The 21,812-nt window shown below is 40.0% G+C and overlaps 1 protein-coding gene across 4 annotated transcripts in view; it reads right to left on the reverse strand.

The window, feature by feature from the left end:
• Nucleotides 1-21,812, reverse strand: part of ablim3 (actin binding LIM protein family, member 3) — a 94,784-nt gene that overhangs the window by 42,268 nt on the left and 30,704 nt on the right. For all 4 annotated transcript variants that reach the window (XM_041797556.1, XM_041797555.1, XM_041797558.1 and 1 more), the window contains exons 3-4: nucleotides 17,638-17,821; nucleotides 1,713-1,828 (exon numbers count right to left, since the gene is read on the reverse strand). In XM_041797556.1, the coding sequence (XP_041653490.1) occupies nucleotides 1,713-1,828; nucleotides 17,638-17,821 (300 nt within the window). The remainder of the gene's footprint in view (nucleotides 1-1,712; nucleotides 1,829-17,637; nucleotides 17,822-21,812) is intronic.

Here is a 21,812-nt window from a genome sequence, read left to right on the forward strand (position 1 = left end):
CCCTTTCTGATTTCTGACTTTTTTGCATATTTATCACACTTAAATGTTTTGGATCATCAAAACAATTTTTATATGTCACAAAGACAACCCAAGTGAATACAAAATGCAGTGTTTGAATGATTATTTTATTTTTTTAAGGTGGAGGGGGATCCAAATCAATCTGGCCCTATGTGGAAAAGTAATTGTCCCCCCTTGTTAAATCATGAGTTAACTGTGATAAAGCACAGTTTTTGGAAAGCTGAGTTAAATTTCACTGGCCACACCCAGGCCTGATTACCGCCAGATTTGTTGAATGAAGAAATCACTTAAATAGAAGCTGTCAGACAAAGCCCAGACTTAAATCTAATTGAGTTATTGTGTTGTGACCTTAAATGCGCAGTTCATGCTCAAAACCCCTCCAATATGGCTGAGTTAAAACAAAAGAAGAGTGGGCCAAAATTCCTCCACAGGGATGAAAAAGACTCATCACCAGTTATCACAAATGCTTGATTTCAGTTATTGCTGCCAAGGGTGGCACAACCAGTTATTGGATTCAGGGGCCAATTACTTTTTTACACAGGCCCAGATAGGTTTTGATCCCCCCCCTTAAAAAATTAAATAATCATTTAGACACTGCATTTTGTATTTACTTGGGTTGTTTTTGTGAAATATAAAAATTGTTTTGATGATCCAAAACATTTAAGTGTGACAAATATGCAAAAAAGTCAGGAATCAGAAAGGGGGCAAATACTTTTTCACAGCACTGTAGATGCAGTAATTTGTGCAAAAGAAGCTCCAACGAATTACTGAGTGCATAAATGAGCATAATTTTCCAGAAGGTCAACATTTCTGTATTATTAATCCTTTTTTGGGCTGATGTTTTGGGATTTTTCTATGTTTGGGATTTTTTTTTGTAATATTTTGAGATAGTGGATTTTGGATTTTTCTCAGCTGTAAGCTGTTATCATCAATATAAAAAAAAGTCTTGAAATACTTCACTTTGTAAGGATGGATCTTTCCCTTCTTGAATTAAATCACAGGAAAAATATGAACATTTTCATGATGCACCTGTAGAACTGAAGCATTGAGTGACAACATTCAGGAAGTGATCAATTTGGGCTGTGTTTTGGGCATTTATTGACTTCAGACTCATCAACAAAACACAATTATGATGTGTTTAATCAGATGTGAAATTATTCTCTCAGTTAAATCACTGTTAGGGGTGTGGATAAAATGATAACACTTTTGTTTACTGTTTCGTAAATACACCTCATGGAGAGCAGTCTTAATTACACAGAGTCCTCGATTTAAGTGAATCTTTACTCAACTTAGAAATGTCTTCGACAGCTGATGCATTTAACATAGTAGTAGACATTTCAATGAGCATAGACATTTCAGTGTAACAATTCAACTGCATTCTGCACCTTGAACTTAATGTGTGTTTGTGGAAGACATGTGCACTCATGCAGGAATATGCGACCAGATGTGCAGCCAACAGATTTAAGCATGCATCCTCTGTCTGTTGACAATAATGAATGAATTATGCCCCTGTTTGTGTTGCGTAATCTTCCTCTGTCAGATCAGTGCGGCAGGTCAGACCTCTGATTTGGCAGACACTTGATTAGCTAAATGAGCTGTATTGGCCTCATGGAGACATCGCATTAGATGAGAAGAATAATCGTGTCTAATGGTCCTAAGAAGATAAGACAGACTAAGGAGGACGCCGGACTTACGGCTGGGCCCGTGGATCTTGATTGGTTCATTTGGCTTGACGAGTGTGTGAGAGCAGTGCTGGCACACGCAGTCCTTTCCACTGAACGTCACTCTGTCTCCAATGGGGAAGGGTTTACTGGGGAGGAAATAAATAATAGACAGAGAGTCAGAAAACAAGAGCACAAAAGGAGATTACAGCGCCTGCAGTCATCCTGTGTGTTTACATCACATCCAAGTGTACACTCAGTAATAACAAATAGAAGCTGGCAGAAACATGATTGGGTGACAGACAGGCCGTAATCCGGCTGACACAAGCTAAATACAGTCTGACGTCCTCTGTGAACCTGAAGCTGCGTCTCCAAACAGTTGTTGCTTCAGGTTAATAGGACGTTGTTTGTAGCAGGAGCACCTGGCCGCTCTGTGATTAAAGAGCCGATAATGTGACGCTGCCACAGGCGTCTGAAAGCCAAAGTGGCTCTCTCATTGAGAATGAAAAGTTATTAGGGAGGCCCTGTGTGGAGAGCATACCGATCCTAACTGCTTCTTTCTCTCTCAGCCTCAGCCCAGTTTGCTATGCTCACTTTCTCTAACACAATGCCAGCAGGTCACTGTATTTTTCATAGCTTCTATGCTAAGCTAAAACTGACCCAGCTAGACAGAAATGTTCCCACAACACTGGCGGACATTCCCTAAAAGTTCTGATGTTATCTGCTGAATAAGAAAGAACAACTTCTATTTCCCCTTGTGAAAAAATAAGACATCTAGTGCTCTGGTTTTGAATGCAGAGAAATGGGAACGTTGGATTGGAGTGTGTTTCAGTGGGCTTTATCAGGAGCAGGGTCCCGCGGGTCCTGTAGGTCCTGCGGGACCTGCAACAGACACATATTTGCCACGCATGAATAAAAAGATACATCTCCTCACTGAACAAAGTAAGCTCTCTTTAATGACAAAGCCCTTTTACCTTTACATATTAAACAAGATAATCACACTTACAGCAGCGCCAGAGTGAAATTCTCAGCCAATCAGTGAAGATCAGTCTTCCATCTGACCAATCAGTAGTGGTCCAGAGTGTTTCAAACTTCCTCTCTCCTCCAGAACTCACTCACAATATGTCTCTTATGGTTCCAAACATTTTTAAAATCCTAACCAGTTTTTTTTCAGTGCAAGAGACCCCACACATGTCAACAAGCAATCACAGATTTTTTCAGATAGTGTGGTGTGGAATGAGAGTATCAACACAGCACACCACATACTAACAGATTCTGATAACCAGATATCAGAGTCTCAGCCTGGTCTCGACTGCCAAAAAGCCAAATCTCAATCGCTAAGGCTCTGTTCCATGTAGCAATCCTGCTCATGCCTGCTCGGCTGTCCTCAGTGCTCACCACCCACGACAGGATTTTTGGTTATAAATGTTGAAAATGCTCAATATTTACAAGTATCTACATTATATTCATTTGAAACAATTCAGAATCAAATGAATTAATATTTGTGGTTCTAAAGTGATTGTTTTTGTCCATTAACTCTACATTATCTATGTAGCTAAGATAGCTTTAGCTACATTTGCTAACACTCAGATGCCAAAAGTAATTTTGCTACAGATAATGTAGCCATGTAGCTAATGTAACTAAAGCAAAGGTCACAAAACAGCTACGGCAGCTATATCTATGTTATCTATGTGGCAAAGGTAGCTTTAGCTGCATCTGCTAAAGTTCAAGTTGCTACACTGGCTTATGAAGTAACATATATTATGTTGTTAGCATAGCTATGATAGCTTTACAAAGCTAAGGCAGGCCACTGTTCATGTACCTTCTTCTTAAACAGGTCTATACACAATTTAATCCTGGATTAGAACTATGATAATGTTCTTAATTTAAGTTTTTGAACGTTGCTTAGTTGTGAAGTTTACAGTGTGGTTATGTCATCAAAGTAACTTACATACTTGTTTATGAATACAGTTAAATCAAAAAAATCTAAAAGTGGAAAAGCATTATACTGGGAAATTACAGCACCTCCTTCCTGAAATATAGGCCATCTCAGATGAAAGGTCTGCAGACAAACCCCTCTTAAAATTCCACCAACAGGGGGGGCTCTCAACCAAAACAATAACACAATATGACGAGTACAAACCAGCGCTGCCCAGCTCCCCAAATTTTTTACATCCAGTTTTGAACTTAAGGCTCTGATCAGTAAAAACCACACAAGGCATATTTACTGAACAGGAAACCACATTTTGTTTTCATTGGTAAATTTATCCTAATGACTTTTCCCAATGCACCTCTCCCTCATAATGAGAAATTTATGAACGAAAACAAAATGTTGGTTTTCTATTTAGGAAATACAACTAATGAGATGCTGATTTAATTTGTGATTTTTATTGAACAGAGTCTTCAGTTCAAAACAAGAAATACCACTGAGAAGGAGGCTGTGGAGGTGGGCGACTGAGCTCTAAACATATGGCAGCAACCATGCAGTATTATCACATCGACTAAAATTGTGACAACCATTTTTCTATAAGACAGACTAACTTTAAAAAAATATTTGATGGTTAAAAACTCTTGTGAAAAGTAAGTTTAGTTATTGACAAGGAGACAAAAAATGAGATCTGTGATATTTCTTCACTGTGGGCAAATCTGTCAAAATGCAAAAAAAGCTGTTGCTTCTGCCTTTCAGCTGCTGAAAGCAGGGGCCCCAGGTTTGGCAGGATGCACAGAACCCACTAACATGATTTGGTACCAGACTCAGACAGAAGTATAAATGTTTTGATTAAAAGTAAAGCCTAAAATGTATGACTGTCAATTGAAAAGACTAAAATTTGTAATCGTGATTAATCTCAGGATTTCTGTAGTTAATCACGATTTATCACACCCTTTCTATCGCGTTCAAAAAACCCACTATCTTAGAATTAAATCTGTTTATGTGTAATTTTTGGATCTTTCTTACAATAATGGTAATTGTCTTACAGATTGGATACAGATCTGCTGTTATAGGTGCGATGAAGACCTAACTACGGAAAAAGGAACTTGTTATGGATTGAAAAGGGAATAAATGGAAAGTAAAGAAGGTGAATGCTTTTTAACACAAGGCTCGGGTGACTCTTGACTCATCCACTGAGCTGGATGTGAGTTTTAGAAATTAAATGAGACATTAAGGACAAGTGGCGGACTTATTTTACATCACTGCTGCTGCAGGGAGATGCTGCAGTGGCTTAACCAAAGTTTGTTGAGAGGAACAATAAAGCATGCAATTGATTGCAATAAGAAAAAAAATAGTGCAATAAGTGTAGATTGTAGTTAATCCCAATTAATCTGATTATTCTTGACAGCCCTACTAAAATGTAATCACCTTTAATGTACCAAAGATGTGACTAAAACTCAAAGGCATTTAATCTAAAGATTAAGACTAAATAAAAGAAAAATAGCTGTCAAAATTAACACTGCCACCATGACACGACACATCCTGTTGCATTCAAAAAACTTAACAATTTTTTGTCTCTAAAGACTTTGAGAAATATTCAAGATACTCTCAGACTTCAAGAGAGGAAGTAATAGAGGAATGGTCCTTTTTTATATTAATGTATATATCAGTATCAGTACAGAAATTCCACACAGTGTTTCTTTAATAACTTTGGTCTGCTGTTACCAAAAATAAAGTCTTACTCCGTGGGAAGCACAGTGATAAATAATTTAATTTTCCCAGCTAATGAATTAGCCTGGAGTAAGAACATTTAGCTTTGTTATGTTAGTGTTTACTGCTATGGGGCTCTATCTTTTTTGTCCAAATAAAGTCCCTTTCGACTCCAAAAAAACATGGAAACAGAAACAATGCCAAACACGAGGCTTTGAAAACAACAGTCCTTGAACGCTGGCATCTTTCTGCTGCCCGCTGTTGACACACATGCTGACAGAGTGGAGAACATGACGTCTAAAAATTAAATTTACTATATCATATCAGCACCGCTTTGTCTCTTTCCTCTTCAGCAGTATTATTTTCTCTCAAAGAGATGGATTGATTTTTATGACTGAGAAGGATGCGAGTATGAATGGGGAGCTAAAAGGCTTAGGGAAGGCTGTTTAAAAGACATAGACAGCAGTAATCCTGTTACTCCCCCGCCGAGGCCTGGAGCCGGAGCCAAGACCCAGAGGGAGGCTCGAGTCTCTAGCAGAGCTCACAGTCAGCACAGGGGAGTGCACAGCATCCACGTACACACTCAGACATGAACAGACATAAGTGTAGACAAAGGTTTGGGGGATATATACACGCAGGTGTTGAAGACGTGAGCCCTGGTGAGTGTGTTTTTAAGGACTTGGGAGGATTTTACACATGTTTCTGCCTGGATATTTGCGGGTGTGCAGAGGGATGTGGCTTATACAGTGTTCTAGGTTTGCTCCCTTGTGCTTTTATATTATTTAGAGGAGACTGCTTCCATATATATAAAACACTAAGGAGGGACAAGGAACAAACCAGGAGAGGCATTACTTAATTTTCAAGAAAAAGCTTCGCTTTTAAAATCAAAAATGCAGAAAGGATAAAGTCAAAGGAAGTTAACAAAAAGCATTATCTTTTGGGTGTCATTTGCTCCAGAGGTTACCATATTTTGCATGCTTTGATACTCTCTAAGTGTATCATACGAAGAGAGAAGTTTAATTTGACACATGACACGTGTTTTTGAGGTTTGTGTCTATGTCCACCTCTATGCACAACAGGATAAATCTTTCACATGTGCAACCAAAGCTACCCCACCATACAGTCCATTTTAATGTAGGAAATGCTGCAGAGGAGTGTGTTAGCTTGACCTTGTCTTTACCTGTGTGTTCCTCACACTCCCTCAAGACGCTCTTGCCTTGTCAGCCTTTCTCGGCGCTTTAAAAATTTAACTGTGTTTACATATTTAATGCATGTTTTTTTTCCCCCTCTTTTTTGGAGGTGGGGGCCTGGACTCAGAAGTAAAAGCTATTTCTGGTTTTAGCAGTGTGCCCTCTGGGCTTGATCACAGTCATTTCTTAAAAAAAATCCATCCTGGAAAGTTGCAATCTGCCTTCATTAGGATGACAAGAGAGAGACAGATGATGATGAAGACGAAGAGGAAGTTGATGCGATGCGAATGATGATTAAGAGACAGAGGAAAGATGAGGACTGTAATGATGATGAGGAGGAGGAGAGGGAGGGTGGCTGTGTTTGAGGGGATGACAAGACGGGAGGGGAGAAATGGAGGAGGTACGAGGAAGGACTGTAAGCAAAGTGACAGAGGGCAGACGGAGCAGGGAAGAAGAAGATTCACCCTCTGGCTTCATGCTGTCTCTTCCGGTTGACTCCACATACACTGACAAACACTCAGACATCCCTATCACTGCCAGGACTGCTCCACTGGCTGTCTCCGGCCAGTTGGTGTCGGTTCAGTTTTCTCTGCCCCTCGGCTGCTGAGCATGACTGCATGTTTATTAGTCGATGTCAGGCAGATACACCATAGAGAGACAAACCCGGCTTTCATTGAGAAAAGAGAAAGATCACTTTGATTTTAAGCAATTCTAAGAAGACATGGCTACCAGCACACAAGTACTAGGGTACTCAGATGATTGTTATGGATGCTGGGAAGATTTCATTTCTGCTGCATTGACCAAGCATGGTTTAAGGCAGGGGTGTCCAAACTTTTTCCATGCCTTGCCACACCCCTGGAGCATCATTGGTGCGGCTAATTGCTGCTGTAATCCATTAGGGTGCTATAAATCAAGATATCTTTATTATTTTGGTTGCCAATATTTTTACTTTTTTTTAGTGTCATCTCAATTTAGTCCTGAAAAAACAGCTACAAATCCTTGTCAAAATGTTTGTTTACAGTATAAGCATGGTAGCACTGCCTTGTGCTGAAACTAAACATAATAATACAGTGTAGCACAAGCTCCATCCTCTATCGAGGGCCATATTTAATGTAATTTAAATAGTTTTTGGGGGGCCAACCAAAAATGGGCCGCAGGCTACAGTTTGGACACCCCTGGTTTAAGGCAACAAAAGTTTCATTCATCTAGCTTTTTATATGTAAATGAACTTGGAGAGTCATTAAAACACCAGGACCACTTGTTTTTTTTACTAAAATCTACTGTTGCCCAGGTTCTTCATCAGTCAAAGCTTTATGGGAGAGTGGCAAAGAGAAAGCCAGTGCCAAAGGAAACTCCACTAGAGTTCACCAAACAGCATGTGGGAGACTCCATGGTGAAGTGGAAGAAAGTTATTCGGCCTGAGACCGGAACAGTGTTTTTGGACCATCAGCAAAGATGCTATGTTTGGCAGTCACCAAACACTGCAGGACACCACAAACACACCACCCCCACTGTGAAGCACGTCGGTGGCAGCATCATGTTGTGGGAATACTTCTTGGCAGCTAGCCCAGGAAGGCTTATAAATGTGACAAAATACACGCAAAACCTAGAGGACTATTATATTCATTCTGCCGGAGAACTGCAGCCTTGGAGAAGATTTGCTAAGACCTGTTTGTATGGGTGTTTATTGGTCCTGTTGAAAAAGAGTCCAAAATTTGAGTACAAATTTCAATCATACAGATTGTGTTAGAGGGCTGCCAAGGTTAGCGCTTTCACCTCACAGCAAGAAAGGTCCTGGTTCAGATCCCAGCTGGACAGGGCTTTTCTGTTGCTAGTGTACTCTGGTTTTCTTCCACAGTCCAAAGACACGTGTGTATAAGCATGGTTGTATTCGTCTCTGTGTGTCAGTCCTGTAATAGACAGGTGACTAGTCCAGGGTGTAGCCCACTTCTAACCCAATAGCTGGGATTGGCTCCAGCACCCCAGTCCTGAATGGGGTTAGTGTTGTAGATAATGGATGGAAGGATGGGTATTGTGTTAATATTATGGTGACTGCCAAGCACAGGGTGAAATATATCTCCAACAACTGGATTTTTTTTATTGAGTATGTGGAAATTACATTACGAAGCAACAAATTGGGTTGCGGGAACCACATTTAAGGGAACTTGGTTTTGTTCATTCAGTATAGTTTGGCTGTTTGCACACTAGGTGTTTTTCAAAGATTAAAGTATTGTAAAAAACTGGGAGACCACAGACATAAGGACTGTTTCAGAAGATTTTTCATGTTATAATCTTGTGAAAGCACACACTAGATTCACCAGCTAGACCATGAGACCAGATTTGCTTTAGAAATGCAAACTGATTAACTGATTAAATTCAACTGGATTGACCTGAACTGGAGTCCTCACACAGGAAATCTTGCATCTTACAATTCAGAAGAAAAACAAACACAGAGGATGGCCACAGTCCTCAGCTGGATTTCCTTGGCGTGGGTTAGTTCCAGTTGCAGGAAATAAGAAAGAGAAATAAAGAAACGAATGAGGATGAAATGGCTGGAATGGTTCATCAGGGTAACACAAGGTTGGTGATGCTACCTGGTCTGCTTGCTTGCATTGGTTGTTGTGGGTTACAGGTCTAGGTTGAGGGACTCCATCTTGGTAGGGCGCAGTAAAATGATAACACTGACACCACACGCTGGAGGATTATTTGGACAAATGATCATTTGTGATAAGCCTTTACTTGGGACTAGGGGGCAAATGTGGCTAAAAGTTGGCCTTCTAATACTCTAGTGTTTGGTCAGTCTTACCTGGCCCTTTTAGTCAGGACTGAAAAAAGAAAAAAAAATTGAGCAGCTTATGAATGATTTTTAAGGGGGAAAAAAAGGAAAAATTAAGAGAGAGAAATCTTTGTTATAAATGATGAGTTAACAGCTCAGGACTGGATTACAACCTGGATGAACCACCAGTCACATATCTAGGCAATGTTTACTATCCTGTGTTGGAAAAAGTGTTTACATTTCGAATGCAATAAAACTGCTGAGCGGTTTTGTGATTGAGTGGGAAAAGATTTGCAAACTCACAAGCGGCAGAACTGCAATAGCAAAATACAGCTGCATTCTGAACAATTTTTGTGGCTAACACCAGACAAAATACAACACTTGAGAAAAATCATTGATCCTTTAATGATCCCTGAAAGAGAAAGCCAGGTGTTGCTGCAGCACTTGAAGCCTCTCAACTACTGGCGGTTGGTAAACAGGTATCAGTATCGTTAGAGATAACAGACAGCAGCATGTTTCTCTCTGACAGCAAAGAGCACCCAGATGACAAACCAAACGTCACCTGTTTGTGTTATTTGTATATTTCATATGAAGCACAGACATCAGGTAAAACTTGTGTTCTCTCCTCTCAAATTATGTCTGCAATAACAGCAACATAAAGTAAGTGGTCTTGCTTTGCAGAGCATCTCTGTTGGCCTGTCTGGGGCTCTAACACAAGCTGTGAGGAGGAATGGATCCATAGGTATTAGTGCATGGGCTACCTCGGTCTGCAGCCCAGGGCCTCACACCTGGAGGGGCCTCTACTATAATGTCTCCATTTGTGGGTTTTTAGTTAGCCTTTTCATTTAGCAGAAGCAGGGTTAACTTAATGAAAAACGAAGGGTTCATATCCCAGAGGTATTAAGAAAAAGAAAAAAAAGAATAAATTCTATTTTGAAAGTCTGCTGAAAGTCACAGACTTTCTTAACAGCAAGACATCAAGCAGCAACATTGAACAGCAGCTTTATTCAGAGGAACTGAGTAAGGATGTCAGGGCATTCGCGTCGAGTTCGGGGAAGCGAGGACTTTTGTCTAAGGAAGACAGCGAAGAAGTGGAGGAACAGACCGTCGGAGGAGACCAGGAGCCGTGGGAACACACCTCCACTGGATAACGGAGGACTGTGAGCTAAGAACAGAGGAGAACCGGAGCAAGGTGTCGAAGGTGAGAGACCTTTGTGCCACTGTGGAGGAGGATGGAGCCGGACTGTGTACTGACTGTGACCAGTAGGGGACACCGCAGATCCCTACAGCACTGATCCAGGTTGCTAGGGGGACAGAATAGAGTTTGTTCTGTTCAATAGACCAACTGGTGCGCGCTTATCACCAAGTGGTGAGAGATCTTTCTCCAAACTTTCATTTGTGAATTCAAGCTGCGATTATCCAAGTATGCAAACAAGACAGACTCAGCCATCTCACCCTTATGTCCACTGAGCATGACATTCTGCGAGCTGTGGATTTTAAGAACAACGTCGAGGACTTTGCTGAAAAAAAAGACCAGGAGAGAGCACTTCTCAAGGTAAACAATTACCATTTTAATACTAGGTTATTGCTTTGTGGGTGTAAAAATAACTTTAAGAAAAGTTTGATTTAGTCCCATTGTTTCTGTCTGCAGAGGCATTTAGTGGAGATGCCCTTAAGTTTTATATTGGCTTATTGTTAACCTCATGTTCTTTGTTTAATTATTATTTATTGTTTAAATTAACTAATAAGGAATACTGCACTGGCTATCGCGGTCCAGGATCATGAATTGATGTTCTCATGGCATGCTATGATGTGAGTGCACTTAAACGAGTTGACAAGTCAATTACAAAACACTTGAGAGCTTCATTTGATAAGCAAGGCTTTTTTTAATTAACAAGAGAAACACATCACAAGAAAATAGAGAACGTGAGGTTACGTTTTACAGAGTCTGATGTTTGTATCTGTATTTGTATTTATTTTATTTGAAATATTAGGGTCAGTACATATTATTAAACACTTGCATGTAAATATGTAGGATTGTAGCCAGTGGCTAATTAATGTTGGGCCAGGCTCGAGCACAAGTCTAACCGTTTTGTTCGGCTGGAAACTAAAAACATCGGCAAAGTTCTGTACGACTACTGCATTATAGACTGCCAGAGCAGATTACATAATCAAGAGGGGGTAAAATGACAGTGAATGACAGTTTTTTTCTTAATTCATACATGGACGAATAAAACGTAGATGGGTCACAGGGTTTACGGTACTCTGGTGCAAATAAGACTTTAGAAATAGAGATTTATATTGAAAATCATGACTTTCATACAGAAATAACATGTTAAACAACACAAAATATAAACTGTATGGCATACGCAAATTGTATAGTCAAAAGGGATGTATAAAGGACCATCATCATTTTGGAGCGTTGTTCAAAATTAAAGCAAATCGGAAATGTTCTCTTCCAACAACGTAGATTATTTTTATGGAGTGCTGTATTTTGTCTGATTTAGGCCTAAAGAGAGTTACTGCCCATTTCAAAACTGCGCACAAGCTTCTAAAGATTTACAGCATTACAACTATCATTATATGTAAGCTTTCAATCCAAACTATTTCCTATATGTGGCTGGTGGATCGTCAGATCGTAATCCAGCCAATTTATATTGATTTGTAACATGCATTTCTCTATACTTATCATTTTTAACATTAAAATTATTTTTTCAGATAGAGTTCCTTCATTATCCTCTCATTTTTCCCCATTTTCCCCTTAAACTACACTACACTCTTTTTATTATTTATTGTGGAAAAAAGTTGTTAGGTAACAACATTAAACATATGGAATTCATTCCTTTAAATATAACACAGTGACCAAGCATAGTGCTGCGTGACGTCATCTCCACCTTATCTGTGGGGAATTAGTTTTCTTAGTCATTCAATTTAGTCTTTTTTAATTGGAGGGGGGCCTCTCAAATGCCTGTGGTCCAGGGGCCCACAGTGGTATTAAGTCGCCGTTGAATGGATCCACTTAGTTTGACTTGAGCCCAACGCTGCAGGTCAGGGAAGCAGCTATAAGCATTGTAGCTCAATACACTCGCCAATACCTATGCTAAAGCTAAGCTAAATCAATGATCAACATGCAATTTGCAACATGTCCTTGACAATAAAAGATAGTAGTTGTTATTCTGTTTGAGTGCTTTTATTATGAAGGCCTACATCAGGAAATGTGGTGTTGTGAGTAGCAGCTTAAAACACCTCAGCAGGAGAGTAAACAGTAAACACAGCGAGACTTTTATGGACAATTTTCTGTGATCTTATGCTCACACATGAACTCAGTACAGCATCATAGTTAAAGAGGGTTGTAGCACCTATGTATTTCAATGTGTTTTCTTATTTTACTAATCATATAATACTGTTAACTTTTTATGAAAGCAATATTTAACTGAAAAAAGATGCCCTTTCCTTCTCTCACACCTTGACACATTAGCATGTAGAACCAGTGTGAAGGAGTGATGGCATTCATCAGGTCTGACACGCATTGTAGCTGTAAAACAGCCAACACTCACCCAGTCTAAAACAGGTGTTAACATTTTTTTTTCTACAGAGCATTAGGTCTGGCATCTATTTGTTCACATCAGCATCATCATGACATGTCAATATTGTCTAACCCTATGAATGATTTCCTCTAAATTTCCACTTGTTCTGACATTTATGCACAAAAACGAGGTAGCAAGAAAACCAAATAGGAGGCTCAAAGAGTGAAATAAAAGAAGAAAAGGAAACCAACAGGGGATGCTGACTTTGAGTTCATTCAGGAGGAGCTTAACATGAAAAGTGATGGAGGTCAGGAGAGAGATGGCCTACTTTCACAAAAACCTAGCAGCGCGAAACACCAGGTCAGCTTTCTTTCAAGAATCGTGTCTCGACTAAGCAAAAGCTTTTATCAGACATTTATTGACATTCAGGAGCTGGGTTAAAGCTGATTCATGAGCTGTATATCTGCTCTAATACACCCCCTGAAAAGTAATGAATCACCTTTTTTGCTTTTTCTATTTTGAACATGTAACGTCTGGAGCTTCATTTGAGGAGGGACTGCGTGCTCACGGGTTAGCAAACAGTGACTCATGGCGATGAAAGAGAACATTTGTGCATTTTGGATCAGGAACAGTGACTCCACAGATTATCGCCTGTTTTCGCTCTCTCTCCTTTAATACGTTTCTGTTCTCAGGCTACTTTAACTGTTGGATTAAAACTTACAAGCGTCATCGCATAACTGATTAGACACAGATAAGTACGGAGACATAACTGATGAAGTCACAAGTACAAACCCTCTGGAAAACAGCAGAAAAAAACAGACTGGAAAAGGACAAATGCAAATATGTGGTACTAAGAAACAGAGCTCAAAAGTGAGTGCCAACTTTTCAGCAGTTCTGGTTCAGGGAGAAACTTCAACCAGAGCTCAAAAACAGAGAAAAAAGCACAAGACTGAGTACATATAATTTCCTGGGGTGAAGAGACTAGGAATCCCACAATTCATTGCAACTGCCTTAATTTGTATGAATGAACATATGCAACCTTATCAACCAGTATCTTTATGGTAGTGTCTATAGTTGACAATGATGTAATTTACAAGTAAACACAATATACTTGTGCCCTGCTAAAAGGATAAAGAAAGAAATCTCCTAACCCAGGTAAGCCCTTAATATTTGCCTCTGCATGTGAATCATGTGGATGAGCTGTAAAAATCCAGGTTGTCAAATGGGAACCCCCCTTCATTTGTTTTGCGTTCACTTAGTCCCACAACACCTCCAGAAGGCTTAACAGAGCTCTCCAGAAAGTAGAGAGTCACTCTCTACCAAACTACCTTACCACTTGGCCATCAAAGCCCAAGCAACACTGCCATCACCAATAGACCAAGGCTCTGTAAATGCAAGGTAGTGCCAATGCTGATACTACCAACCCATACATGATTCATGGCTGCAGTAGTAAAAAGACTAGTCCTGGCACAGACATTACGCTTGAAACTGCAAAGATCACAAGAGAAAATAGGAAGAAAAATGTGTGAAGAGAGAGCTAAGCAAGAGGGTGGGAGAAGCACAGGTGTTCTGCCTGTTAGTGAAATTAAAGCTAACATAGCTACGTAATTAACATTAATACAAAAGCCTGTAGCGACGTGAGCTTTAGCAAATATAGCTAAAGCAAACCTGTCTGTGTAGCTAAAGTATCTACATAGCTTACATTGCTGCATTGTGAGGTTAGCTTTAGCTACATTAGCAATGTAGCTATGTTATCTATTGCTAAGCTAGCCTTAGCATTGTGAGGTTAGCTTTAGCTACATTAGCAATGTAGCTACATCATCTATAGCTAAGTTAGCCTTAGCAATGTGAGCTTTAGCAAATGAAGCTTAAGCTAACATTACTACCGAAATAATGCATCTATGCAGCTTACGTAGCTGCTCTTTGAGCTTAGTTTTAGCTGTGTACGTAGCTAACAGAGCTACATAGCTTTGTTGGCTTCTTTATGTATAGTTAAGACAGCTTTAGTGACGCAAGCTTTAGCAAACATAGCTAAAGATGACTTAGCTACGTAGATGACATAGATATGTAGCTTATGTAATTGCTTTGTGAGCTTAGCTTCAGCTTTGTTAGCTATGTAAATGCATTATCTATGTAGTTTATGCAGCTTACATAACTACATAATCTACGATTGCTGCGTTACAATCTGTTGCTGGAGGATGAGATTTTTTTGAGCAGACTATTTGCTCTACATCATTATACATTTTATAATTAGGTTTTACAGGTCAGGTTTTTAATTTTTGGCACCCCAACACTTACCTTAACCATAAAGGGAAGTTTAATCTGATTTTATTTCTAAAAAGCTTCCTCCACAGAATCCCCTCAGAGAACAATAAGTTCTATAAAACAACCTACTCACTGACTGGCAGAACACAGCAGTATTCTCAGGCATCCATTTAGTGCAACCTTTACCTCTCCAAATCTACCTCAATCTCCCAGTCATTAGCACCCTTTAACTGGGCTAACTGACACCTACCTAAAAACCTGCCACCTTTAACTTTCTTTCCATCATGAACAAACTGCACACCTTCACTCTCTTCCTGATTATTTCACAGGCCCCACCAGTTAAGCTCTCTACACTCTCTTTACACTTTCCTAGTTCATCCATGATCCCTGCTTAGCCTGAGCCAAAGCTTTAGTACAAATTACTACTTCCTCCTGCCTATGTATCTGCTCAACTAACAACTTCCTTCTATCTTCAGGACCTGCTTTGTTCCATGCAGGTTTGCCTGAGCCAAGCCACAGCCTCTCCAGCTGAGCTGCACATTACCAACGATCTCATTACGACGGAGCTGCCTCTGCCTCCTGTACTGGATACTGTAGTTAGATGGTTGTGGCATTACTGCTTTACTCTACTCCAGTTATACTCATTAACCTACACAGCAGGTAGTTTCTCTCAGTAAAAAGCTCTGACAAACCCATTACAGGCTTCCTGCTGAGCACCAGACACTGAGCAGATAAAGGTCAGGGCTATAGGTGGTATACTGTATGTAGTGGAGCATGGAGTGACTAAAGAGACACATGCTTTTCATTGGTGGTGACCAAAACATAGATAATAGTTTACAAAGCAAGTCAATAATGTAATTTTTATGCTTAAAAGTTTCTGTTACCAGGTTGCCATAACAACAGGAAGTACCATTTAACATGAATCATGTGAAGGCAAATCAGTAGTACTTGGTAGCTCATCGTAAGTCTACCTTGGATATTCCTGACATCATAACTGATAATTAGGCCTGTGCTAAAAAAAAAAAAAATCAATATGGCAATATACTGGAATGGCACCTTGTCAATACATGTAATGTTAAAGATTTTACAGTATCGATATGGCCATAGACGCTGTGACGGCAGTTTAAAAATATTCATATCCCATGGTGCAGTATTCAAAAAGGCTAGCAGATGGTGGCAGCCAGCAGCTAAAAGCGAGGATACTAGATTATACAGGGCTCTTTCAAACACCAAAAACTCAGGAGCTGGAAATGAGTCATGCAAGCTGTAATAAGGTGAAACACTGCAGTAACACCTATCTTCATTGACACATGACACCAGGTGTATTAGTGGTTAGCAACAACAGGTAGGCTTAACGGGATAATCTGTGGCGTCCCAACCAGCACTGAATGACGCTGATAACCAAGGCTTCAGACAGCTGCTTAAGGAGTGTGGCTTTAATCCTTACTTGTTTGTTCATTACAGAAACAGAGGTGCCATTTATGCCGGGGTAGGCAAAAGTAATTCTTACAAATTTAAGTGGGCTTATAGTATAGTAAAGTGAAACCAGAATATTACCATACCAAAAGTATGAAGAACAACAGTAAGAGAGACAACAGAGAGGGCAGTTTTCAAATTAAGAAGATAAATATTATTGGATTTGTATTTAATGATCGCTAAGTGATTATAAAAAGAATATTCTACTTTACTCGGATCTCTGAGGATCTGAATAGTAATTTTTCAAAGTGTAACAACCTTCCATTTATACCCTCTATAATACAGAACAGCTACTGTAGCGAATTCAGTGTAGGAAATGTTTATTACAAAATCTTTACTACCCCAAACCAACGTGGATTGCAATGTGTATCATATGGTGGCCTCTGTATGTTAATATGCAAAGTCGCTGCAACTTGACCTCCAAAATCTAATCTATCTGCCCAACAGGTGTGAGCAGAATTTGACAAAAAATTCTCAACACTCTTAAAACATTTCTTGCTCACTAGATTTAAGGTCTCAGTGACCTCAACCTAGTCACAAGAGTGGGCTTTTGCGTAAAGTTTAAAGATCCCTTGAAGCTTTCTCAAGATATCACATTCACAAGCAAAGAATAAAGATGAGGGCAGATTACCTTGACCTTTGACCTAAAAAATTAGGGATGCACAATATTGGGTTTTGCTGATACCAAAAATGCCGTTATGCCGTTACAGTTATTTTAGCCAATATTGACATGGATGTTTAAATATGCTTTTCAGACAAGAAACTTCAGTCCATTTGGACACACTTTTAGGTTTGAGGATGACCAAGAAAACAAACCTTAGTCCTTAAAAAAACTTCAACGTCAACCTGGAAACAAACTAAAAGGTAGAAAGAAGCTTGGGAAGGTTGTAGATTTAGTTTAGAGCCAAATATGCCATTGGTTGATAGATAACTAAGAAAAGCTAAAGGTAGAGTCATGCCTACTTTCACAAGGACCTGCACAAACTTCTTTGCAGTAATGTTGCTGTATTATTACTCTACATTGCTCTTTTCCGTATCAACATACAGAGGAAGAATTCATGTCATTTAGTGTTTTTGTGCATACCAGCAGATACTGCAGACAAAGCACTTGGGGTGGTACGTCCGTCCCAGTGCAGAAACCACCTCTCCTGTGATGAAGATGTCACAGCGGTCGCAGCGTGTCCCGTACAGACGCTGGTAGTCGGCCGTGCAGATGTATTCGCCCTTCTTCTGGAAGAAGCCGGAACGAGCCAGATCACAGTTACACACTGTGGAGAGAAAGGCGAGAGAAAATGAGGACTGTGTACACTTAGAGCTCAAATGCACTTAATAATACAACTGTCACTATCCACACACTTAAACATGTTACTTTAGGGTGGACACAGTGCAAGCAAGACCCCTGAGGCCCACAGGTGGTGATCTGAGCAGGGCCCATGGAAATCAAGTAAAGGTTTTGTTTATTTGGACAGCTTCTTTAGCCACACAGTGACATTAAGGCTGTTTTTCGTAGTCAGAGCTCTCTTTTCATTTTACCTGTTGGTGTGTGAATTTGTGTGTGGTTGTGGTGTGCCTGTGTTTATCTTCATGCATGACAGCTTGGGAAGTTTTTCAGCTCCAGACAGTGGTGAGCCAATTTCCTCAGATGGGAATCTAATGATATAATCAGTGGAAACATCATATTGTGCTGAACAATGTGAAGAAGGAGACAAAACAACACACTGCAAGTTCACAGCATCGTAGGAAAATCAACAACAGGCTCATTAAATACCAACAGAGAAGAGAAAGAGATCGTTTGCCGTGTTTACCCAGGTGAGTGCTCACTTTGTGTGTTTGTGTGGGTGACTCTATATTTTGTATTGAACGCCACAACAGTTTGAGAGAATTCCAGTAAGCAGAACTGTAGAGTTGAGAGGTGTTTTCAGCAATCAGTCATCCCTGTGGTTGTTGGTCACAGGCTTCTCCCAGACTGTGGTTTACCAACAGGAAGAAAAGAAAGTTATTGTGGACTCCTGAAACAGACATGGCACCGAGGAAGGTCACATGCTGTGCAAAATAAGGTCCTCATATTCATTCATGAAAGTTACGACTAGCATTCTCGATCTGATGTGGCATTAACAAGAAAGGCCACTTTTAGCATTTTGTAGTATAAAGACACCTGTGTCTTGAAGGTCCAGTCGCTGGTTTACTAGTATTCCTGGCTACCATTACATCATGAAGACAAAAGAACACTCCAAGCAACTCAAAGAAAAGGTTATTGAAAAGTAAAAGTCAGGGGATGGATACAAAAAAATCCAAGGTACTGGACATCTGGAGTTCAGTTAAATCCATCATCAAGAAATGGAAGGAATATGGCACATGTGTAAAGAGAACAGGCGGTGCTCACAAACTGATTGACCATGCATGAAGGAGACTAGTGAGAAAGGCCACCAAGACACCTCCCACTACCCTGAAGTAGTTAAAAGTTTCAGCAAACAGCAACTGTTACCCGGGTTCTCCACCAGTCAAAGCTTTATGGGAGACTGGCAAAGTGAAAGCCACTGTTGTAGAAAACTCAAATTAAATCTCGATTAGAGTTCACCAAAAGGTATACGCATGACTCCATGATCAAGTGGAAGAAAGTTCCTTGGTCTAATGAGACCAAAATGGTGCTTTTTGGCCATCAGACAAACACTGCACATTATCACAAACACACTATCCCCACTGTGAAGCACAGTGGTGGCGACATCATGCTGTGGGGATGCTTCTCAGCAGGCGCCTCAGGAAGGCTGGACAGCCAAATTATTTTGACCACGATTGATTTACACAATCATAGGTACTTCATGATTTAAAAAAAACTATTTTTAGTGTTAACCTTGGGCAGTATTGTTAAATTTGTACTGATTCAGGGGGCTACAGACCGATGCACTAGACTCTTTCAAGTAAAGATTCAGATCAGTTTAATTTTCACCACTAATTATCATAGTTCATATATATATATATTTGTGTAGCCCTTATCTAGGGTTATGAGCTATTTTTTGTCAGTATCAACATTTCAGTCAAAAACACATTTTATCAGCTGCTTAAATCAAAACCTTTGTGGATATCGATGATTGATCTGACTGCAGAGGACTTTAGAAACCCCTGAAAACACAGCTCTAAAGGTGAACCCCTGATCACAATCTCAGCGAGCAATAAGAGAGATCTAATCTCTCACTGAAGAAAACTGCTTTAAGACTTTAACAATATCTGGACTGACAGAAAAACCTGAACTGCTTACAACACACTTCCAGAAATGAGCGTTCATAGTGCCAAAGTAAATAAAACGGTAAAAACTTTCAAGTTAAATAAGCATCTTTTTGCTGTTAGAGGAATGAAGCAGCTACCACAACTTTCTGCTGATAAATAGCTTCATCCCTCCCATGCCATAGAGTCTGGAGTCGCTGCTATTTGTCTCCGGTTTTCAGCTGCTGGCAGGCTGAAGGTTCACTGACACAGACGGACTCACAAACACACACATAAACCCTTCAAAGGGGGCTCATTTAATCTCAAGCTGTTTATGAGTGGAGCGTATTGACTTAATGGTGTAATAAAAGATCAATGGGCCCTCACTTAAAAACAAAACAATCTCGGCTCCCACAGGAGGATGGAAACACATAAATCCATGCCTGATGAGATGGCACTCGGTGTGTGTGTTTATGTGCAGAGCTGGGATGATGAAATGGGACAGTGTGTATGCTGAGATATGATGATGGATCTTTATCATTGCGACAGGTCATTGGCATCAAGGAAAGGTGGCTGCAAAAGTGCAGAAGAAGGGAAGATGAAGAGCAAGAAGCTGAGCTAAGACTTAAATATACACTCAATAAAAATATGTCTGAGTGTGCATGTGCAGACCACATTTCCAGAACCGCTGAACAGTGGCACTGAGCTTCAAAAAGTGTCTGTGCTGCCTTAAAAACCAGACAAACTCTGACCAAAACCAAAATCACAGGCTATATGATGCCTTCATGGAAATTGGGAATGGAAGAGGAGACATTTCCATTTTTTAAACTCTTTGCAATGGAAACTTGAAATGATCTATCACATTAACTTGATAGAAAACAGTTTTAATCATGCACACTAAACCGAAGTGAAAATCTATAATTTTCTCCTCCCTTTCTCCCTCTCCCCTCTGCCTCTCCATCTCTTTCAAAACAACTCACTTTTCAATCAGCACCCAGATTGATTTTCAAATTACTAGAATCTGCTCAATTAGCTTAATGCACTGCATTAGCATATGGACGCCTGACCAAATCACAGCCAGCAGACAGGGCTTGCTCAGACCCCATTGGACAGTCTGGCTGGGTTGTTTCACCTGTTCCGCCTAATCAAAGTGTTTTCTTCTGACTGGACGATTGGCTGGATTCAGTGCAAAGGACGTCCCCCTTCCTCAGTTGCCATAGGAAACGTAAACCTTCCACAGTTGCCCTAGAGACAGCCAGGTCCCCAGACTGAGGGATGTGGTGCTGCTGGTGGCACATTTGTTTTTGTTTGGTGACTGAACTGGTGGCTCGAAAAGAAATGTTACCAATGAAGATACTGCTGCTTCAGATCAGTTTGGACCCTGCTGAGCTGGTATAAACATGAAGATGAGACATGAAAGTCAAGACTTTGCTTGAAAATTCTTGAGGACCTTTATGATCATAATACAAAGAGAAAGTATAACCTACAATTGTAGTGGAAAAGCACGCAGCTATGTGGAATTAGTGAAAATTGTGTCACACTGTTGCAGTGGTGGTCCATTGAATGAAATGGTTAAGCCCACAACAGAGTTTAAATCACACATCCTGCAAAGTGCACATGCGCGATAGTCACATTGCAGGATGTGCAATGTTAGTCCTGTGACTGGAAACATGTCATGCTGCCACTTTTGTGTTGTTTGACTGAAACAAAAGAAAGGTTTTTATCTTTCTTTGAATAATCTACAATAAGCATCAGGCAAGAAGGAACAAAACGCTCTGAAAAAAGCCATGTTTGCAGCTTTTACGACTACGTCCAAACATATAAACGTTCTTAAGTCTTGAGCTACTTTTGTATCCTTAAAGTAGTGAAATATTCAAGCAACCAATAAAACAAATGCTTAAAAACCTCCACCAGGAATTCAAAAAGCCAGTACAAGACTCCTCTAGACTCTTGTCTCCCTTCATTTGACTAGAATACTAGGAGGTCTGCAGGCCTGAATTTGATATTGATTGCCTCCATGCCAAGTAAATAATTAGAACCATGGTAAACATCATTTTT

The sequence above is a fragment of the Cheilinus undulatus genome, linkage group 10 (genome assembly GCF_018320785.1).
Source record: "Cheilinus undulatus linkage group 10, ASM1832078v1, whole genome shotgun sequence".
NCBI lineage: Eukaryota > Metazoa > Chordata > Actinopteri > Labriformes > Labridae > Cheilinus > Cheilinus undulatus.